General features: G+C 34.7%; 1 protein-coding gene across 3 annotated transcripts; it reads right to left on the bottom strand.

The window, feature by feature from the left end:
• Positions 1-170: 170 nt before the first annotated feature.
• LOC120086281 (calcium-transporting ATPase 9, plasma membrane-type) lies at positions 171-22,795 on the bottom strand. 3 transcript variants are annotated; one of them, XM_039042840.1, is made up of 34 exons: positions 22,516-22,793; positions 22,037-22,284; positions 18,977-19,093; positions 18,855-18,894; positions 18,355-18,464; positions 18,136-18,267; positions 17,947-18,036; positions 17,456-17,525; positions 17,035-17,105; positions 16,872-16,955; positions 16,705-16,782; positions 16,529-16,600; positions 15,998-16,081; positions 15,821-15,903; positions 15,631-15,739; positions 15,506-15,561; positions 15,359-15,401; positions 15,096-15,179; positions 14,118-14,255; positions 13,734-13,799; positions 13,535-13,633; positions 13,214-13,324; positions 7,568-7,735; positions 7,224-7,283; positions 6,622-6,786; positions 6,285-6,401; positions 5,537-5,635; positions 3,886-4,023; positions 3,541-3,641; positions 2,905-2,950; positions 2,681-2,815; positions 2,227-2,334; positions 2,047-2,138; positions 171-1,375 (listed from the first exon to the last, which is right to left on the bottom strand). In XM_039042840.1, exons 2-34 carry the CDS (start codon positions 22,232-22,234, stop codon positions 1,270-1,272), a joined length of 3,270 nt encoding a protein of 1,089 aa, XP_038898768.1. In that variant the 5' UTR covers positions 22,235-22,284; positions 22,516-22,793; the 3' UTR covers positions 171-1,269. The 3 variants fall into 3 exon arrangements, 2 of the variants coding, with proteins under 2 accessions (XP_038898768.1, XP_038898767.1); XM_039042839.1 differs by having other exon boundaries at positions 204-1,375; positions 22,037-22,312; positions 22,516-22,792; XR_005484180.1 differs by lacking the exons at positions 171-1,375; positions 2,047-2,138; positions 2,227-2,334; positions 2,681-2,815 and having other exon boundaries at positions 2,910-2,950; positions 3,886-4,066; positions 22,037-22,312; positions 22,516-22,795.
• Between the last annotated feature and the right edge of the window lie 238 nt (positions 22,796-23,033).

The following is a 23,033-nucleotide window of genomic DNA, read 5'->3' as shown; positions in this document are numbered from 1 at the left end:
AATTCCTACACTATATAGGGATGAAAGTAGTATTTAAATCTAATAAATAACATTCCTCTTCTGGAACTAAAGATATTTCCAAGACAAACAAGAATGAACAAACAAAACAAGAGAGGAGAAACAACTATCTTTCTTCATCATTCAAAATTCATCCTCTTCTCAGAAATTCCTTTCCAAATCCAACCATAGTAGCCACATTGACATTGAAAGATACATAAGAGGTAAATATATAAAATTGTTCACAATCTGGAAATTCTTCCTCCAAACTTCAGAGAACATCACTATGAGTATTCATCATCAACCTTAAACATTACAATTACCATAAAATAATAAAAACGAAAAAAAAAAAGAAAAAAGCAATATACTGTAAAAAGTATGGAGTAAAATTTACAATTACGCTTTATCTCCTGGGTTAGTAAAGATACATTTGGCAGAGGTAATATTTACAAGCAGTCTGATGAGTAACCTTCAGCACATATCTTTATATCTGCTGTGACATTCATTATTATAACTGAACTTTTGAGCAAGCTAGTAATGGAGAAAAATTATGGGATTCTTCTCAAAAAACAGCATTATTAAGAGGAACAATTCTAAAAATAGCACGGCCCTCAAAAGTAATTATGAAACATTGTGAACAAAATGACATGATTTTACATCTTCAATAATCATTATGGTTAAAAATGATTTCATATCTTCAAGAACAAGATGAAGTTTCACTGTTCATAAGAGATAACGTCCAAACAGTTCAGTTTTATTGCATTTTAAATGTCATGAAATCAACACAAGAAAAGTGATTTTGCTTTCTAAAATGCATCATCTCTGAGAAAAATTTATATTTAGTCCTCAAAACTTTGGAACGGGTAATATTTTGGTTTTAATGTATACTCTTTTTTTTCTCTTTTTTTTTTCCTTTCTTTTTTTATGGCAACAATTTAGTCCATACTTTAAAAACGTAACAATCAAGTCCTTGACGTTAAAAACTTAATCCAAGTCATGAATGAGTAAATAATGAAATCACTTTTAATTTGAATTTAAGAAATCCATATGCTTTGTTGACTTCTTGCTCATATATCTCATACAAAGATTTTTCTAGAAAGTTTTAACTTTAGGACTTGACTGTTATATTTATTAGAGTATGATGACTAAATTATAACAGATAAAATAAAAATCCAGATTATAGAGATTAAAAGTATATTTTAAAACCTAGAGATACTAAATTATGAACTGTCTTTCAAAATAATGCTATTTTAAGGAAAAAAAATCCCAAAATTAAGCACCACGTGACCTTCTGCATCGTTGAACTGACTTTGTGAAGTATTTAGCCAATGGGGTCTCCGGAACTGGAATCAGTTTGCCAACAACCGCCAGCGGCCAACTGAAAGAGACAAGATAATTTAATTACAACTTGAAAAATCATTCAATATTGTTATTGGTCATTTAATGGCATATTAATCAATCGTTTAATATTGTTGTTGGTAATTAGAATTATATTAATAAATCATTTTATATTAACATATTAGTCAATTTAATGTTGTGGGTAATAAACAACATAGTAGTCAATCATTTTTTCAAATAAAGAAAAATGAACCTATTTATAATATAGTCAAATTTCACTATCTATCAGTGATAGATGTCTATCGCGATCTACGCAATATCACTCTAATAGACTGACATTTAAAATATTTTCAACAGTTTTATCATTTAAAACAATTACCTATCATTTAATGTTGTTGGTGATTAAGAACATATTAGCCAATCATTTAATATTGTTGTTGGTAATTAACAATATATTAATAGGTAAACGGACCATCAAAAATGAAAAACGTGAGTCAGATTCTTTATAATTCAATTCTCAATTGCCCATTCTTTAAAACTTTGTTTACATTGTTTTAAAATAATTCCTTTTGCTTATAACCAACCAGATTTTTGAATTTTTTTGTTATGGTTTCGGAAAAGCTATTAAAAAGGTAGAAAAGAAAACGAAAAAGCTCTTAATTACACGAATGCATTTTGAATGATCCGAAAAGGATGAAGAGTTAGGCCAACCTCACAAGGGCGACAGCGAAGCATATAACCCATTGTTTCCCATCAAGTTTTACTGTCGAAGTAAATTTTCCAGCAAATTCGACGATCAAAATCTGCATTCCAATTTTAAAATGAAAAGCATTAAAGTGAGAGCCTATCCATGGAATATTACAAACCAATACGTAGATGAGTGCTTCAAACCTGAAGCACGAACGTCGTTCCAACTATTCCCATAAAGAGATAATTTTTTGTCACTCCACTGAACACGTTCATTTCATCTGGTTTTCGAGCATTAAATTCGTTGAATATCTGCATTGTCAATGGAAAAAAACAGACATGTTTCAAATGGTACAAAGGAAAAATAAAAAGAAAAAAAAAAGACGGCGGGATGACACAACAAGAATTACACTTTCATGTTCTAAAAATTAAAGGAGAAAATTCGAAGAAATTTTTTAATGAATATTTTGAATTTTAGAAAAAATTAATATGTTTTCTTCTACACTATGGTCCTCGTGATTAGGTTATTGAAACTGCCCGATCAGATACTCCCTAGTTGTAACTAGCTAAAAAAGTAGATAAAACTCATGTTAAAACTTTAGTTGAGACACAAGGAAGATGCACAAAGATTTTGCATAAATTTCATAGTTATAATTACTTGGCAGAGGACAAATGCATTGAAAATCACTGTATTCTTCACATTAAAGGCATGCTCCTTGGTATCACTATTCAATTGAAGAATATCAGTGGCGTAGAAGTTGAGAACAAGAAGTACAGCGACTTGATATAAAGCCTGCACCAACAAAGGCGAGGAGAATTAGGGAAAAAGAAATCGATCCATGAGTTTCAAAGATAACAAACACCCGTCTTCTGCTCACATACCTGTACAATCAAATTCCTCCACATAATATTCGTTATAAGGGGTTCCCTGTAATCAACACAAATTACCATTAATCAATTGATAATAAAATAAATACACAACAAAGATTTTATAACCTGAGATGGTTCAATTGACGCATCATTTGATGCACTAGACTACCATATTAAGATTGATGTCCACAAATTGAATTTCAAATAAACATATAAGTTCCACCCTTCATTTCAACAAGAGTATTAAGAGTTTGAGATCGATACTAAAGAAAACTAATGAAGCTCTGTTCAAACATTGATGGGAAAAATAACAGAAAGAGTTAAAACCTTGGATGGAATGGATGGGGGATGTTGTACTTCGTTTCTCTAACTTACCGTTATTTTCCTTGACCTAACTTTATGAGAGTGCAATGGAAATTCACAGCACTAGGGAAATTATATTCAAGTTTCATATGATATTTGCAAAGAAGAGACCAAGTTTCATATCACTCGAGCCATTGAACTCCAAACTTAACAGGAACAGAGAGAAAATTAGAAGCATGTTCATAACTAGTAATTTGAAAAGGCTCGATATGGGGTTAACGAACAACTAACTTGTATGATGGGATAAATTTAGTACTCTACAGCATATGCAGCATTGATTGTTACCTTCGCCCAACAGGTGACCGATGCATCAGGTGGTCTGTTGGTGGTTCAGTGGCTAATGCTAGAGCACCAAGTGTATCCATGATCAGGTTAACCCAAAGAAGCTTAACAAGGAAGACAACATACATTCATTAATCAACATCTGATAATCTTCATAGAAGAAAAAAGAAAAGGAATATTAAATCAAGTTCATGGAACCTCTGGCTCTAAAAATTAGCCTAAACTCCCACCATTATGATAGATTATAGAATATTTAATCTTATTTAATTTTAACATACCATAGCAATGTGATATGAAACAAATCATTTCAAAAGGAAAGAAAATGATTGGTACAGGGAGAGGAGCAACCTGCACAGTATTTAAAGGAACATCACCGGAAGACACAGCTGCAACGACATTGATCACAAGAGCGGCAACATTTACAGTGAGCTGAAACTGGATGAACTTTTGAATGTTTGCATACACAGAACGCCCCCACCTGACAACCTACATAAAATACACAATGGTATCCTGAAGTAAATACCAAAACCTGGAAGGAAAAAATGAGAGCACAAAATGAATACGACCACCATATCATTCTTGGAAACATTTGCACCGACCATATCTCATTGGCATAAATTGGCATAAGCAGTGTAATCATGAACTGGCAAGCCAATATTGCAGAATAAATGCAATAAATTTAGCAACTTCAATGTTCTCAACTTTGAAAAGATCAATGTTTTAAAATGGCCAAGGCACACTAAGGCACAATGGCCCTCTGGAGCCTAGGCGCAAGACACACAAAAATGGTGTAGGTTTTTTTTTCGTGAGGCGCACTATATATAAAAATATATATATAAATATACTATATACATGTTTTTACCCAACCAAAACATAGATGGATAGAAATGTGACTTTATTTTTTTCAACAAACCGTGAATGAATGAAGGAAGAAGGAAGAGAATAGACAGTACGGTTCTGATTTTTTTTTTTTTTTTTGAAGAGACAGTGAATGAAGGAAGGAGAAGAAGAGGAGAGAAGTTCTGATTTTTTTTTTTCTCTGAAAGAAACCGTGAATGAAGGATCAAGGAAGAAGAAGAAGATTTTGTGAAGAAAGAAGAAGAAGAGAAAGGGAAAGAAGAAGAAGAAAAGACTTACTGACTTCTTGGAGATGGAACCATGAAGAAGAAGCAACAAGGCTGCCGTCCAATAAAATTTGTTTTGTTGACATGTAGCCGTCATTCATACGTATCATTATGATGCCAAATTAGGTTTAAAAAATTATAATATATATATATATATATTAAAATGCAATCTTATTTGGGTTTAACTAAATGAGTATTTAATATGTATTTATTATAAAAAAAATTGATAGGCACGCCTCAGCGCTTCGTGGAAGGCACATGCCTTCCGTCGTGCGCCTCACCTTTCCCAGACGAGGCGCCACCGCTGTGCCTTGCACCTAGGTGCGTGCCTGGCCGTGCCTTTCAAAAGACTGGAAAAGATAATATCACGAGGTAGACTACAAGGAAGGTAAATAAAGTTCTTCTGTGCACCTTACCGATAAGCATATATGTTAAATCACAAACTAACTACCTGTTTAAGTTGATGAATAATAGTATATTAATTATATTAATACTTTTAATACTTGTCCTTACGTGTGGGCTTGGGAACTTATAGAAGGCCCAACATGTGAATATGACATCACTAAGTTTCAAACATACCTACTCTGATACTATGTCAAATTACTAACAACTTCTCGTAAATCTAATTATGTTACACGGCAACGATATACGATTACAGAAGCAGATTTCATAGATTGAGAATGTCAGTCCTGCTTCAATGCATAAACACAATGTATAGGGTATTGCAAAGCTGAGACATATATGATCTTCCATTAAGTACCAAATACAACGAAGGATGACAAATCTTTATTACCCATTCAGTTCTTAGAGGTTATTAGCTTCAGAACTACAGAGCATAAAAGAAACTGCAGTAATTAAGGTGAGAAAACACAAACCTTTACAACTGAAGCAAAGTTATCGTCCAAGATAACAATATCAGAACTCTCTTTAGCAACTTCGGTACCTTGAATGCCCATAGAAAGACCGATATCTGCCTAGAATTTAAAAGGGTAAAAAATGCTATGAACGTGAAATGAACTCAGTTAAACAGTAACAGACTTTCTCATGCAATATCAATCAAAACAAACACTATAAGACACAGGCAATATGATGGCATATCAAGAGGGACTCCTTCATTGAAATAACAAAATAACAGTATATAATACGGAAATAACTGTCACGACTTCTACCATCAAAAGTCCTATATGTCATGAACTCTGATTTTAAAATAATAATAATTATTATTATTGTTGTTGTTGTTGTTATTATTATTATTATTATAAAAACTAGCAGGTACTCAATCAAACAAGAACTCAAATGTTTCTAGACTTATTTTCATACTACCAGTGGACATAATTTCCACTATGGACACGTAGTTGCACGTAAAAGTTGTGAGCAGCATATAAACATCATTTATATTATATTGTATTATCCTGTCTTATAGAAAACAACAAAGAGTATCATATTACTGCACCTTTCTAGTTCATACAGCTTGCACATATTCTATATTTAGATACTAGTGCTAAAAGAAGCAACGCAAACAAATTGACCAAAAAAATTTGTAATAAATTCTCTTCTACATTATACAAATAGAGAATCGTTTGCAGAACTAGTGAAATAAGAAAAACCACAAAGATTACAAACCTCATGGAGTGCAGGGGCATCATTAGTCCCATCTCCAGTTACAGCAACAACATCCCCTCCCTTTCTTAATGCTTGAACAAGCAAGAGCTTGTCATTAGGTGAAGACCTCCCCATCACCTGTATTATATACCAATGCATGGAGTTGACCCTTTTTTATAATTAATTCTTATAAGTTATGATGAACACAAACTCCATTAACCGGGGTGGGGTGGGGGGGAAGGGCCTAGAGGCCAAGGAGACAAAATGACCCTTGCTTAACCATGTTATCCATATAAGCAAGACCTGAACATCAATAGCTAATGCATATCGTATTTTCATGTAAAATATATGCAATTACCGTTATTTTTGGGGCAACTTGTTCTCTTTCCTTCTCAGACAAGACACGGAATGTTTTTCCTTCAATTACTGTAGGCTCGGAAGCATCTTCAGTTGCGTTTAGTATTCCACACTCTACTGCTATAGCTTTTGCAGTCTGTATATTGTCTCCAGTGACCATGCGCACCTACAAATTTGCAATTGTATTACATAAAGCACACATATGGATATAGTGACATAATTCACATGCTAGTAGACAATTGATGAATGTATAATGAAGGACATGCCCTGCCCCAGAGCTCTAGACAATAAAATAAAAACTAAAGCAATTTGAAAATACAATATGTTTTCCTTAAATTATGAACCAAAGAACTAAAACGAAGTAGAAGAGTGATCAATTCTTCAGCGTCAAAAAACATCCCAAGGGAAACATAAACATGAACTCCAAAAGCCAAATGAAGAAGGTTTAACCATGTCCTCACCATCTAAAATTCAGGGTTAAGACACTATAAAGAGTCCAGCTCAATAAAAAATATGTATATGCATGTATAGACATCGAGCCATTTGATTGCCACTTGTGAAAGGAACCAAGATCTGTGAATGAAAATACACATAATAAGGTACCTTGACACCTGCATCCGTGCACACTTTAACAGCCTCTTTAACACCGTCGCGACAAGGATCCTGCGACAGGATGACATTATTTGATTGTGAAATATATCAGGAAATCTTTGATAATTTATCAAAACTCTCTATCTTGAAAAATAAATTTATCTTGAAACTCTCTATCTTGAAAAATAAATTTATCTTGAAACTCTCTATCTTGAAAAATAAATTTATCAAAAGATAAGGAGGCCAACCTCTAAAATTTAAAAAATAAGAATCTGTTCGAGCATTATTCATGGCAAATGAAACCGACAATAATAGTAATTTAGTGTATGACAGGGAGTTCTGCACTTGATCATTACCTTTATACCAACAATTGCAAGTAAAATAAGGTCATCAGCAGGCAAATCCCATTGATCCAAACGCTGTTCATCTATTGGAATCTTCTCCAATTCATATGATCTATATGCAATGGCAACACAACGCAAACTTCTTGCAGCCATGTCACTAATAGCTGCCTTAAAATAATCCTGGAAAGGATGTAAATAAATAGAGTTCAGTCTGAACATCTGAGAACGAGAAGTAAAAATTAAAAGTAAGAAATGTACTTGAACAAGAATAATATTCGATCAAATTCACCTTGTGTGTACCATTTCTCAAATTAATTATAAGTAATAATAAGATTAAGAGAAAAAAAAAATCGAGGAACTTGGATTGAAAGAACGTGTTATGGGTTTAAAATCAATCAAAATTCAATTCTAGAATATTGTTGCACCGATAAGTGATAAATAGTGTTATAGTTCTATTGTTAAGGTTTTCCATTATCGTAAATATCTTGTTATATTTTCCTTTTCTATGCTTTGTATACTTGTATATATTCTTATCTTTGGTGAATGAATAGAGTATTCTGATTCTCTCTCAAATCTAAGAGTTTTCCATGGTATCAGAGCCCTCTAAATAAACTTAGGGTTTTATAAACCTTAGGTATTTGAGAATTTAGAATTCGTTTGTGTTACATCTAGAGTTTTGTGGAGGGGTGAGTTTACACTTTTGCTCATAGCCGCCGTCTTTGGTTCATACGCCGCCACCGGGGGGGGGGGGGTGATGAGGGGAGTAGTTTTTCCACACCGCCCAATCTATCGAGGAGCCTAGCCGTTGATCTACAAAACCCCGAAGTCCGGATTCCATCTGACCAGCGTGGGAGGCTCGCACGCCACTTTTCCCTTCTGCCATCAATCCACGTGCACCACCTGTTTCGGTTCGTCTTCTATGGGTTTCCTCGATTTTGTTGCCTCTTCTTGTTGGTGTGTTTGTTTGGGCTAAATACTCATTGTTTGTAAAGACATCTCTTCAATAAATTAGGGTTTGATTCTCTTTTGTCCGGTATTTACTTTTTGAGGTAATGGCTAATAAGAAACCAGTAGTCACGTCTAAGATGGTTCAATGGTGTCAAAAGTAACTGAACACAAGTTGAATGGATCCAACTACTATTCATAAAGATCAAAATGTTCATCACTTTATTAGGAGCATGGAGATGGATGATCACATCACAGAAGAGCCACAGATTGATGTTAATAAAAAGATTTGGTGGCGGGACGATTCAAGAATGCTTCTACAAATCAAGAATTCTATTGACCATGAAATCGTTGAACTAGTAAATCACTATGAATTAGTCAAGGAACTATTGGAATATTTGGATTTCCTTTATTCTAGGAAAGAGAATATTAATAGAGTGTTTGATGTTTGTAAGACTCTATATCAACCTGACCAAGGAGAAAAACCTCTTACAAGTTACTTTATGGAGGTTAAAATTACATGTGCAGAATTCAATGCCTTGATGCCAATCAGCACGGATCCAAAAGTTCTAATGGCTCAACGTGAAAAGTTGTTTATCATGAGTTTTTTAATAGGTCTTGCACCTAAATATGAGATTGACCAAAAATCTAGTATTGTCAAGCTCAAATATCTCATCGTTGGAAGAAGCTTATACTCGAATACTTCGTATAGAGAAGACACAAGCAGTTATGTCTAAGCACAAATGATTATAGAGGTAATAAGAGGGTTGAATCAAATAGCTCTAAAGGTCATCCCAATAACCAAAGATCAATTCCAAGAGGAGGTGTTTGCTATTACTGTCATAAACCTGGTCATACGAAACGTGAATGCAGAAGAATGATGAATAAGGGTCAGAGGGTGGCATCACCCTCTGTACATGTCGCTTCTACTCCTGATAATCTTGACAAGTCAATTACAATTTCTGCAGAGGAGTTTGCTAAATTTCAACAGTATCAAGAGTCATTGAGGGCATCATCTTCTACTCCCATTATGGCCATCGCAGAGACAGGTAACATTTCTAAATGTCTTCTTTCTTCCACATCAAAATGGGTCATTGACTCTGGCGCTACAGACCATATGGCAAGTAACCCCAGTTTATTCTCTAACCTTTGTACATCTACCTCTTCACCTAATGTCACTATAGCTTATGGAACCCCCACTCCTGTTTTAGGATCAGGAACCGTCCATCTTATTGAATCAATTTCTTTGTCATCAATTTTAAATTTACCACATTTCTCGTTTAATTTGATTTCGATCAGTAAACTCACTCATGCTCTTCATTGTTGTCTCTTGTTTTTTCCTGGTTATTGCTTATTTCAGAATCTTAAGACGAAACAGACTATTGGTAAAGGGCGTCAATTTTGAGGTCTTTACATCTTTGGACCATAAACACCTATAACCATCACATGCTCTAGTGTGTCGTCTCCCTTTGAAGAGAATTGTCGTTTGGGTCATCCGTCTATCTCTGTGTTGAAGAGTCTTCGTCCACAACTTCCACATTTGTCTTCTTTAGATTATGAGTCATGTCAGTTTGCTAAATTTCATCGTTTGAGTTTGTATCCTCGAGTCAATAAATGAGCTAGTGCTCCATTTGAATTAGTCCATTCTGATGTTTAGGGTCCATTTTCTATTGAGTCCAAAGGAGGGTTTAGGTATTTTGTTACATTCGTCGATGACTATTCTTGTGTTATGTGGTTATATTTAATGAAAAATCGTTCTGAGTTACTATTTCATTTTCGTAACTTCCGTGTTGAAATTTGAACCCAATTTAATGGTGCCCTTAAAATCCTACGAAGCGATAATGCTAAGGAAATATTTCTCTCATGCACTCAAGTCTTATTTAGATGCCCATGGCATTCTTCATCAATCTTCTTGTGTTGATACTCCATCTCAAAATGAGGTTGCAGAACGAAAGAATCATCATCTCTTTGAGACAGCCAGAGCTTTGATGTTTCATATGCATGTTCCAAAATTCTTTTAGGCTAATGTTGATTCCACAACTTGTTTCTTAATAAATCGCATGCCCTCTTCCATTCTTAAGAGTGTGATACCTTTTCGTACTTTATGCCCCAAGCAATATTTGTTTCCCATTCCACCAAAATATTTGGTTGTACCTGCTTTGTTCGGGATGTTCGACCTCAACATACCAAACTGAATCCAAAGTCCTTAAAATGTATTTTCCTTGGTTATTCCCGTGTTCAAAAGGGGTATCGATGTTATTTCATCTCTCCTGATGTCACATTTTTTTAACATTCCTCATTTTTTCCATCGTCGTCTTTCTCTTCGAATAAGAGTTAGGGGGAGCATAAGGAATTAGAGGATGATTTCCTTGTCTACACAGTTATTTCTCCTTCCAATTCTCTTCCTGATTCATCTCTACTTGTGGCTACCTCTACTCTTCCACCCATCATTAAGGTCTATACTCGACGACAACCTCCTTCAATTCCATGTCCTGTACCAAAGACTTCTTCGTCTTCTTTGGTTCCATGCCCCATACTAGAGTCTTCTTCGTCATTGGATCTAGAAACGAGTGATGATCTTCCTATTGCTCTTCGTAAAGATAAACGTACATGTGCTCATCCTATTTCCTCTTTTGTTTCATATAACCATCTTTCGTCTTCCACATGTTCATTCACTGCATCCTTAGAGTCTGTATCCATCCCTAAAACTGTTCATGAAGCTTTGTCTTATCTTGGTTGGTGTGCAGCAATGGTAGAGAAGATGACTTCCTTAGATGATAATTGTACTTGGGATTTAGTTTCTCTCCCTACAGGAAAGAAGGCTATTGGTTGCAAATGGGTGTTTGCGGTTAAAGTTAATCCTGATGGTTCTATTGCTCGATTAAAAGCGCACCTTGTAGCGAAAGGCTATGCACAAACTTATGGTGTTGACTATGCTGATACTTTTTCTCCTATGGCAAAGATGGCATTTGTGAGGTTGTTTATTTCATTAGCTTCAATCAATCATTGGCCTTTACATCAAACTTGATATTAAAAATGCATTTCTTCATGGTGATCTTTAAGAAGAGGTGTATATGGAGCAACCACCAGGGTTTGTTGCTCAGAAGAAGAATGGAACGGCGTGTCGCCTTCGTAAATCTTTGTATGGATTAAAGCAGAGTCCACGGGAGTGGTTTGGTGAATTTAGTGAGGCGATTGAAAGCTTTGGAATGCGGAAGAGCACGTCAGATCATTCGGTCTTTTTTAAGAGATCTAAGGGTGGTGTCATCTTGTTAGTCGTATATGTGGATGATATTGTGATTACTCGTGATGATGCTTTAGGAATCCAGTTCTAAAGACCTTTCTTCATAGTCAATTCCATATAAAAGATTTGGGCATGTTGAAATACTTCTTAGGAATTGAGGTAATAAGAAGCAAGAAAGGAATACTATTATCACAGAGAAAATATGTACTTGACTGTTGATTGAAACAAGGAAGCTAGGAGCTAAGCCATGTAGTACCCCAATGATGCCCAACTTACAACTCACAAAAGATGGAGAATTACTAAAAGATCCTAAAAGATATACGAGGTTAGTAGGAAAACTTAATTACCTTACAATGACTCAACCCGACATAGCCTATTCAGTGAGTATTGTGAGTCGGTACATGTCATGCCCTACAATTGATCATTGGGCTACATTGGAACGGATTCTGTGTTATCTGAAGGCTGCTCCCAGGCGTGGTTTATTATACAAGGACTATGGTCATACTAATATTGAATGTTTCTCAAACGCCGATTGGGCAGGATCTAAAGAAGACAGAAGATCAACTTTAGGGTATTGTGTTTTTGTTGGCCGTAATTTGATTGCTTGGAAGAGTAAGAAGCAAAATGTGGTGTCACGTTCAAGTGCGGAATCATAATATAGAGCAATGGCATAGTCTGTGTGTGAATTGATTTGGATATATCAACTTCTTGTTGAGTTGGGATTTGAAATCACCACATCGACAAAGTTGTGGTGTGATAATCAAGCAGCACTTCATATTGTGTCTAATCCAGTATTTCATGAAAGGACTAAACATATTGAAATTGATTGCCATTTTGTACGTGAGAAAATTCAACAAGGGTTGGTATCTACAGAATATGTGAAGACTGGAGAACAATTAGGAGATATCTTCACGAAGGCATTGAATGGAACACATAGATTATCTATGTAACAAGTTGAGCATGATTAACAGATTGCCATTTTGTAGGGGGAGTGTTATAGTTCTACTATTAGGGTTTTCCATTATTGTAAATACCTTATTATATTTTCCTTTTCTATGCTTTGTACACTTGTATGTATTTATCTTTGGTGAATGAATAGAGTATTCTGATTCTCTCTCAAATCTAAGAGTGTTACAAATAGTAAATGACTAAACTATATCTTGGTCCTCCAAATAACTACGACCAATGAGGCCATGGTGTTCGACAAGATAGAAGCCAATGAAAATTTAGAATCAGACATTCCCCCAAGGTCGTATATAAGCATCCTTAAACTCTCCAAATGACCAGAGGGCTACCATGATTTAAAGTCATTATATGGTTTCTCAATCTACTCAGTTTCCTATTGTTAACTATATTGCCAGATGAACCCAGAATTAATTTCCTGAATAAACAATTCCCTTGAATCCTACAATCCTGGGTAAAAATCTCAACCTTAACTGTTCTCTAAATAACAAATCGCTACCACTGACCTCATTGTCCTCAATTGAGTGCACTTCACCATTCAAGTCCACATACTTCGTACATGAAGATAACACCATCTCTGCCGCTCCTTTCCAATGTATGCAAACTTCTGAGTTGGCCTGCCAATAAACCACATGGCTAAGTTTCATCGACACATGTATCAAGCAATAAAGGAACTGTTTAAAACGTGAACACAATCAACAGCTTGCTTAAAAACAGTATTCCGGCGCTCTCTAAATAGTCCAACGCACAAACTTGTGGCTCAACCCCAACATCATAAAGCGGTGCGGAAGAACATGGTGCTCCAAATTCAAGAACATAATAATTACCCGCTTTATTGCAACACCACCTCGCTTCTTTTCTGAATTGAAAGGGACAACATGGAGAACTTTGGACTCTGATTTGACAACATCAAACTTCATTCCTAGCTGCATGACGGGTTTAGAAAGTGAATAAAGTTTTAATCGATACACAAAATAGAGGCAAAAAATAAAAAAATTGAAAATACACATACAGATATATACACACCTTTACAGCCCAAGATAAAATAGCCTTTTCTGTAGGAGATCCAGAGACCTCTATACCTTCACCATCCTGTCAATATAAATTCAGTCAAAGAAAACTTTAGTTGATCAACTCAATCAATCACAAAATGTACAAACAAATGATAGAGCTCCCCCCAATGACAAAAGAAAAATGGAAAATAAAATAGTAGGACATGCGTTCCCTGCTCAACTCAAAAGAAAATTTATAATTTTTTGTTTACTCAAAACCCTAAACGAAAAACAAGAAACAAAACATTGCCTCAAGCGTATAACTTCCATAACATCCTTGGAGAAGCAGTCAAGTGGTCTTCCCAGGACAAGCCAAAATTATAAAGAAAAATGTCGCCTTTTCTGTATGAAAGTTCACCTTAGCCACAAAAACATTGCCCGTGCTGTTCTGAGCAATGCCCTCATGTAGCAGAATGAGTACCATCGAATGCAATTGCAGTGGATCATCTGGGGGATTAATCATTTTCTTTCCAACACATGCCTCGACCACAGTCATCTAAGATTTCAATTTTTCAGCGAAAAAAAATTAAAAATAAATAAATAAATAATCACCATTTAACGGTAAAAGTAGAACATTGACCTAGAGTCCACAAACTAACTAATTAAACGAAAATCATACAAGTTTCTGAGCTCTCATTCAATAAAATTCTCATTTTTTAATCATAATCTTTTTAAACAATGAGAAACAAGTGGGTTCAATAATGTTCTCCATTTCCACACATTTTCAGATTTGTCAATAAATTTACAGACCTCTTTTTCTCTGTCCCAGTTCTACCAAAAAAGTTCATTAATCAATAACATGTAATTTAAAATATCATTCTAGATCTAGAAATTTGCCAATAAGTTTGAACATTTTATTTTCCAAAATAAATTTTTAATCAGAACTAATGTTTTGTTTAGACTAAGAATAGATAACTGAAATCAGAAAAGGAAACAACCACCGCACAAGTTCATAGTCAATATATATATATATATATATATATATATATATATAAAGAAAAGAGAGAGAGAGAGAGAGAGAGAGACAAACATAAATTTGATATCAAAACCATTTCTTCTTCCAAACCATCAGGAGACAAGAAAATAGAAAATGAAGAAGCAAAGATCTAGTCAATTGTCCAAAAGTGACTAATGAAAAATAAAATTTTCAAATCAGATATTATATTAAAAAAATAATCCAAAAGAACCTGACTAACAAAGATGAAATAAATACATGACATGATGTAGGTTTACTGAAACGAGAAAATGTTCATTATCATGGTAGATTAATTACCAGCAAATGGTTCTCGCACTGCTAAACTTACACCCAAATCTAATTGTGGAGCCTCAAACGTACCTGATTTAAAGTCAACGTTCCAGTCTTGTCACTGCATATTGTTGTTGCAGAGCCCATAGTTTCACAAGCAGACAGCCTACGAACCTGCAAATCAACTTCTGTTAGTTGGGCTTGAGAAAGATGAAGAAACTTCAGAGTCTGCTCAGAAGACAAGGATACAATAGAATATTCTATAGAATAATTCCTATTCAAGTAAGGTCGTAACTTCAAAAGAGTCTTCTGAAGCACAAGTTTATGAGATCGAAATCAATAATAATACAAACCAATGCTTTATCAGCCATCATTTTCCTCATGGAGTATGCTAATCTGGAAATATAAAAGATTAAAATTATCAGAATTGCCTTAGAGAAATAGGATCGAATCCAACAAAAACTGTAGTAAAACAAATACTGCATAATTACTTTACTTACGTTAGGGTGACAGCCAAAGGAAGTCCTTCGGGTACTGCAACCACCACAATGGTAACCTGATGATTAACCGGAAATTAGTAAAAGACAATACACAGAGAGAAACGGCAGCGAGAGGCTAAACTTACAGCAACAGTAACAATTTTAATAACTCCATCTACAGCATCACCTAGACTCGTATGCCCACGTTGAAATTCAGGGTTCCCATTTGCATCGTGTGTATTTCCCGTAAAGTATCTAAATTACCAAGTTATATTGTTAAGGACAGAACCATGAAAACTCAATTGATAAAATAATAATTGTGAAATACAATATCACCTGCCCAAAAGAACGGCTAGCACAGAAACTGCAACCGCAAGCCCAACTATGCCTATGAAAGTTGCAACTCCATTCAACCGGACCTATTATATGTCATCCAAAGATAAATTGTAAGCCCTAACCAAACACACCAACAGCAAATTCCAAGGGCTTTTAAGCAATAAATGTCAAGATTACCTGCAAGGGAGTTTCTTCCCCAGTATCCTCTGAGATACTTGCCATCAACAATCCCCATTCAGTATTGATTCCAACAGCAGTTACCTGAAGGTGAAAATAGTGAAGCTCCATACTGGTAATTTTTGCATATTTTACGACAAAAGCATACAAGCATATCCATATACATCATTTATACTAAAGCACTAAAATGAAGAAATTAGCGCTAAAAACAAAAGTACAATGATCTGACATAAGCCAAGTTCTCAAAGAGAGCTAATGAATCAAATCAAAACCTAGGACAAAACCAATATTTAACCAGCCATGCTTCCTACTACCAAAACCAGAAAATTAAGTTAGGGAACATAATTAAAGTCCGGCTTCCAGCCTGCAAAGTTCTAGCCAAATGAATAAAAAAAACTCTATGATAAAACACTGGCCGGCAAGAGCACAAAATCTTGTTTGTAGATGCATGCTCGTATTTATAGTTCAAGAACTACACCAGACAAATCAAGAACAGCCAACGGTTACAAGTAGTCAAAGCACAAAAATTACCATCATGGTACCAACTCCATCTGCAACCTTACAACCAGACATCAAAAAGGGTGCCTTCTGATCCTTGCGAACCTGAGAAACACATCAGCTTAGTCATGGAGAAAAATAAATAAATAATTACAAAAAAAAATTAAAATGACGTCATGCAGTTGAGAGGGAGATACAATTAAACTTACAATCTTGCTTTCGCCAGTCATGCTAGATTCATCTATGGCAAGTGAATGACCAGTGATCAATATTCCATCAGCAGGGATCTAATTGATGCAAATGAGTCTGGACATGAGAAAAATATGGTTGAACTTGAATGTAACCAACAAACAAATTGACCACAAAGGACAGCCACCTGATCTCCAATTTTAAGAGTTACAACATCCCCAACAACAAGGTCAAATATTGAGACCTTTAAAGTCCTACCATCCCTCAAGATCTGCATCAAAGTTTGCTTTGTTAGCAGGTTAACATAAAACAAAAATTTCATCGTGGCATCAAGTTGCCAGCATGTGTACCTCTACTTGTATGTTCTGTTTTTCCTCATTTAAGTTCTGAAACTGAAGAGACTGTCGATAATCACTAACCGCTGTTCAATAAAATGGACATTTCAAAAATAAGAAGACATCGAAGAACAGAAAGGTGCACTCCTCTAAAGGAGGCATTTATAAATAAGACAAAAGCATCATAAAAACTCAAGTTTAAATCAATATGTACTGCGTTAGAACATATGTAGAATACAAATGCGTACATGACCTAAATGAACCTGCTGGAACAAACAAGAATGTAAGGAATCCATTTGAAATTATTTTAAAATGCATCGCATGATTTTCCATTCTGTCACCAGTCAGACCCTAAAAACTCTTCCCATTAATTCTTCCCACTTCTTTAGCAAAAGAACAAGCTTACTTGCACTTTGAATGGAAACAGATAGAGTACCTGTGACTATTATGACAAGAAACACAGCAAAGGCAATACTTCCTCCATCATACCATCCTTCCTCTAAACCCTGCGATGATTACCGAAGTCAGAATGCACTAAACTTACTACAGGCCAAAAGAGGCTGCAACGTGAATATACTAAAAAGAGCTGCATGCCAGATTGCCAGTAACATCAAATGCATGGGCTTTAGCTTCACACTAGACTTGAGTTGCATTATGCTATCTGGTAAACAGTAGAAGTATGTTTTGAATTTAAGAACTTGTCAGCAATTCATCCTAACATAATCGGATCTACTCTTAGTCAATTTCACTGTGTATATTCTCACCATGTTGCTCTTTACCAAAATTAATAAAACTCAAAGCATCAGTGTACATAAACCTGCTGGTCTTATAACTCTCTGGCACAAATATTAGTCACAACGTGTGACATAAATATATTTCTTTAAAAATGATTGAACAAAAAGGAGATGTTTAATAAACCAAGCAAACCTCTGTTTTAATCCCCAAAGCCAAAGATGCCACTGCAGCTATAATCAAGATGATTAGGGTTAAATCTTGCCAAGCTTCCCAAAGAAATCTCTGACATACAACAGTGAGGAATGGCCATTTACTAACACAAGACAAAAGGAAATAAATGGAGAACTAGTTTAAAAAATAAGTCGCAAAAATTTCTGGTACCAAGAAACTCCGTCCTTTTTTACGTGGATATGTATTTGATCCAAATGCATTTCTTCTAATAAGTAAATCAGTTTCATCTCCCGATATTCCTTTCTCGGTACTTGTTTTCAATAAATTTGATAAGCCTTTAACCTGACAAAGCAAGATAAAATGTTTTCATTTAAGCCGAGGATGAAGAAGGATAAATATACACAAAGAAACAAACCATAACTGACTTACTCCTCCATACTGTTGAAGAGAAGACAAATTTTGATCACGAGACAATGAAGCAAGCTGTTCTAAGCTAATGGAATAGTCACCACTTGACTCTGGAGATGATACTGATGAACCTACCAGTGGTGACAATGAAATTAGAAGAATAGGAATTGAATAAAATAAAAGCAATATGTTTTCAGTTCCCAGTTTCTGAATACAGCCGTTGCATTGCAGGCAGTTAGTCAGACATTTGTGTCAACCAATGGTTAAAAGACCACGCATAAGCACCAACCTTGGTTTCAGAATCAAAACTAATTTCGAAATGATTTATCTAAAGTCTTCAGATAGCATGTATGATAATACAAAACTTTTAGGGAACTAGACAAGGAATAAGTTGTGAAAAAGGATGACAGAGTTAATTTGTTGTAACATACAAGACACGGGAATAAAAAATTTTAAAAAAAAAACAAAAACAATATTGAAAGTTTTGTGAAAAATATGGAAACTTTTAAGAGACACGATACCAATTTGTTGCTCCCCTGCCAATTTGAAAAGCAGTGCTGCCTGAAGAAAGAAGAAAAAAGTGGTAAGGATATAAAAGACCGACCATGTGATAGAAATTGTTGGTGAAGAGTCAAACTATTACCCTTATGACTTGTGCATGGGCTCTAATCATCCGTCTTCTTTGTTCTTTCTCTTCCTCCTTTTTTAAGTCCAAAGTATATCGAAATCTCCGAGATGCATTAAGCACCAATGCAGCTTGCTGCACCCCCAAGCGGAAAAGAAAAAAGGAAAAAAAGTAATTGGTTCATACTCCATCTCCATGTACAAAAAAGCTGAAAGGTCTTTCATAAACATAAAAAAAAGTGTGTATTTATATTTAAAAGGATTTCGAAATTTTCATGATAAGAGACTAATGCTCAAAATACGAACAAAGTAGACAAAACAAAATGGAACAAAATGGGAAAAGAAAAAGTCACTGAAGATACAAAAGATAAAGATCAACTAAGAAAGAAACATAAAATTCTCCCCGCCCCTGAAATATTTTATCACTAAGCATCCAATAGGAAAGAAGGATTTTCCCACAGAGGGGTTATTTGCAAATATGCATCACATTTTGTATTCTTTTGAATGATGACTGAAGTTTCCAGGTTCATTTCTGCGCATCTCGTGGAAAAAAGGCCCAATCCTCTCATTTTGTAGTATTTTGCAACAAGAAACTTATTCAACGTCTATATCCTTTATAAATGGCGCTAGAACATAATTCTGTGATCTCTAAAATATCTATAGACAAAATGCAAGGTTCTTGCTTGCAGGGTCTCCAACCCTGAGCCCCTTATTCACACAAAGTTTAAATTGTTTACCAATTGCTCAATGAAAACCCCCACTCTCATCTCTTCCCAAAGCTTGAACTCTCTAAAAGGTTGCCTACACCCAAGGGCAATCAAAAGACAAAAAAGGAAATAAAATGGAATGCCATCAAACTTCAATGTCCCATTGAGTTAAATATATGATCACCCTTTACAGGTTTCTAAAGGCTCAAGTCGTGATTTATTTCATACTTGATCAGCTTTCAAAAGAAAAATTAATTTCTTTCTCAAAATAATTAATTTAAAATTGTATTTGTACGTGAAGAAAAAATAGTAAGAATATAAATGATTTAATTTATAAATTTAATTGATAAAAACATTATAACTATTAGATAATAGATTAATGAAATGCTAATTTATATTCAAATTTAATCGAAAGTTCGAATAAAAGTCTTTTTTATGAAAAATAATAATAATAATAATTAATTGAAAAGTTTGTTTTATAATTAGTGCTGATAATATTTAAAAAAAAAAAAAAGAGAGAGAAAGAAAAAGAAAAAGAAAAAAAGAAAGAAAGATTGAAGGAAGGAAAAGAAACATAACTTTTTCGTTAAAAAAAATGAAGAGACTAATGCTAAAAAATACAATATCCTTGAAGAGAATAGAGAAATTGAACAAAAACAAAAATAAAAACAAAAAACAAAAAAAAATAAAAAAAGGAGAAACGAGAAACGAGAAACAAAAGGAGATAATTTTTATCTAAAAGTTAAAATTTCAAAAAACATATTTTCTTCTTAAAGAGAAGGTGGGAAGTAAATGTCCGATAAGATAATCATGATCCAAAGATCTAATGGATCAATCCACGTTCAGTACAAAGTTTTGTCAATTCTAACAAGGTATATGGGTTGGGCAATGAGATTTGACTTTTTGAGTTGGGTTGGACTAGCCAAGGCCCAAATATTGACTTATTAAATTGGGCCTTTCCCGAGATTGGATTAAAAGTTCTTGAGACCTGACCAGACTCTAAGAAAAATATAAAAGTTAAAATCTTGAAAGTAAGACGATTGAGAATAAAGATTCTATATTTGGAGTTGAAATGTTTGAATATTGTATGCCTATAGATAAGATGTGGTATCTGTTGTGGGGGAGTTATGTAAATAATTGAGTCAAGACCACAAGATGAAGGGTCTAAGAAAAATATAAAAGTTAAAATCTTGAAAGCAAGACGATTGAGAATAAAGATTCTATATTTGGAGTTGAAATGTTTGAATATTGTATGCCTATGGATAAGATGTGGTATCTGTTGTGGGGGAGTTATGTCACAAAATAATTGAGTCAAGACCACAAGACGAAGGGTTTAAAGGTTTAGCACCAATAGTCAAACAACTAAAAGCTCGTGGATGTTTGGCCCAAGGAGTTGGAGTTGGGATAGGGAAGTTCCTTGTTTGGTCCAAAGGGTTCATAGTCCCACGAATAAAAAACATCAATTTAATGTCTTGTTAACTCCTTACATTGTTGACCAACGATTTCTACAATTCTCCAGACTTAACACCTTCACTCCTTATCCAAAACATTGTGGGCCCCACAATTTCACAACTCTCGTGATTTAACAACTCTACTTCTTGCACCCAAATGTCTCCTAAGCTTGTACCTTGAATCTCTACCTAGTTTAAATTGTGTGCCAAGTGGAAAGAAGGGGAAAATTTGCTGAGTCATATATATGGGCCAAATCCAGAAATCAAGCCTAAGACTAAGCTCACCCAGCCAATTGGTCAGTCATGCAGTTCTTCCATCTTCTAATAGTTCACTTTCAGTAAAGAAAAAATATGAAGTTATTATGTTCTTATTGACAAATTTAAATAAATTATACATATATTATTTATTAATAATCCTAAAAATGCATCGTTCGTGTTATATTTTTGAAAAAATAATATAAAAGGCAATGTTGGAACTTGGAATAGGTCAACCACTTGGTCGGCCTAGCCCATTTTGTCCTGAGATGAAGAGGGCGGATATATTAGCTTCTTTTTCTTTTTCTTTTCTTTTCTTTTCTTTTTTTTTTCTTTGGACAAAGGATATATTGGCATATTTTTATATATCAATTTGATTCTACTCTTGAGCAAGTAATTTATAATTGATTTTATTAACAGAAAATAATAATCACAATAACAATTTTTCATCGTCTTAATATAAAAAATATAGTTTTATAGTTTAGTTTTCTAATTCTCATTAATTTTATTGAAATCAACAGTAAATCCACTTGTCTAATCTTTTATTTTCATTCCAATCATCTAAACTCACAGCAAAACAGAAGTAAATGAACATTAAACCCCCTTTTTCCATTCTGCATAGTAAATGGTAAATATAAATTGAAAGAGAATGTGAAAGATAATTACCCTCCAACGCTTGAGTATCTCAAGAGGCACATTTTTGGTATTGTCGATGTCGAAGGGATCCAATACAGCCTCTTCTTCCTCCTCGTCGATGCTTTTGCTGGATGAGAGCCCAGACTCAACATCGTGGTGGCGGCCGGACGTGGAAACGGTAAGCGGTAATAGGCCATTGGCAGAAGCGGAGGAACCACGAGACGTCATGTTCGGCTCGGCTCAGATTGAAGTATGTCACAAGAGAGATGGCACAGCACCTACACACAATCGACCGATTGCTTACACCTGCCGAGCCAACTCGCCCGCAAACGAAAAGAAAAATCACTCAAACTCAAGAAATTCAGAAATCGAAAACACATAGAAGAATAAAGAAATGCGATAAAAAAAAAATTGTCGATGTTAATTCTGGTCGACGGTTATGCTATTTCTGGAAAAGAGCGATGAAATTGGGGGAATGAGTAGTAGAAAAAAAAGGAGCAATCACATACCAAATTTAGGAAACAATAGAGAAGCAAAACGGTGGGACTGGTGCTTGAAACTGAATGCAGGTATCTGCGTAAGGCAATGGCAGCCAAAATGGAGTGGTGACTGTGTATCTGTAAGTGAGAGATGACCAATCCATTGATCTCCAAAAGGCAGCTCTAGAAAAAGATGCAAAGCAGAAAATCGCCATGAAAATGGAGATCCATTGGAGCTCCGAGCTGGATGAGCACGAAACTGATCTGTGACTGTCCCCGAGTGTTATCGTTCCACAGATGCGAAATTTCGAAGAAACTTCCTCTTGTTCAACGGAGACTACTAGACATCGACTTTCCCACGCTTTTTCAAGTTGGTTGTACTAATTGGTTAGGTCGGGCATGTTTGGAATTGTGCCTGACTTGGGTGAATCTGAAAACATAAATTTGAAAATATTATTCAATAAAAATAAGATTGTATATTATATTTTTAGATATATGTTTGATAGTACATTCATAAATTAAAATTTAATTCAAACAAATTTTTAAAA

This window comes from Benincasa hispida, chromosome 9 (assembly GCF_009727055.1).
Source record: "Benincasa hispida cultivar B227 chromosome 9, ASM972705v1, whole genome shotgun sequence".
NCBI lineage: Eukaryota > Viridiplantae > Streptophyta > Magnoliopsida > Cucurbitales > Cucurbitaceae > Benincasa > Benincasa hispida.
The sequence above is the reverse complement of the archived record's forward strand: the minus strand, read 5'-3'. Positions and strand labels throughout refer to the sequence as shown.

Coding starts and splice junctions, on each gene's coding strand:
- LOC120086281 (XM_039042840.1), bottom strand. CDS start 22,234: ATGACGTCTCGTGGTTCCTCCGCTTCTGCCAATGGCCTATTACCGCTT. Junction 18,465..18,854: donor GGCAGGGGAGCAACAAATTG/GTATCGTGTCTC, acceptor CACCACTGGTAG/GTTCATCAGTATCATCTCCA. Junction 2,951..3,540: donor CGGTCACCTGTTGGGCGAAG/GTAACAATCAAT, acceptor TGTTGATTACAG/GGAACCCCTTATAACGAATA.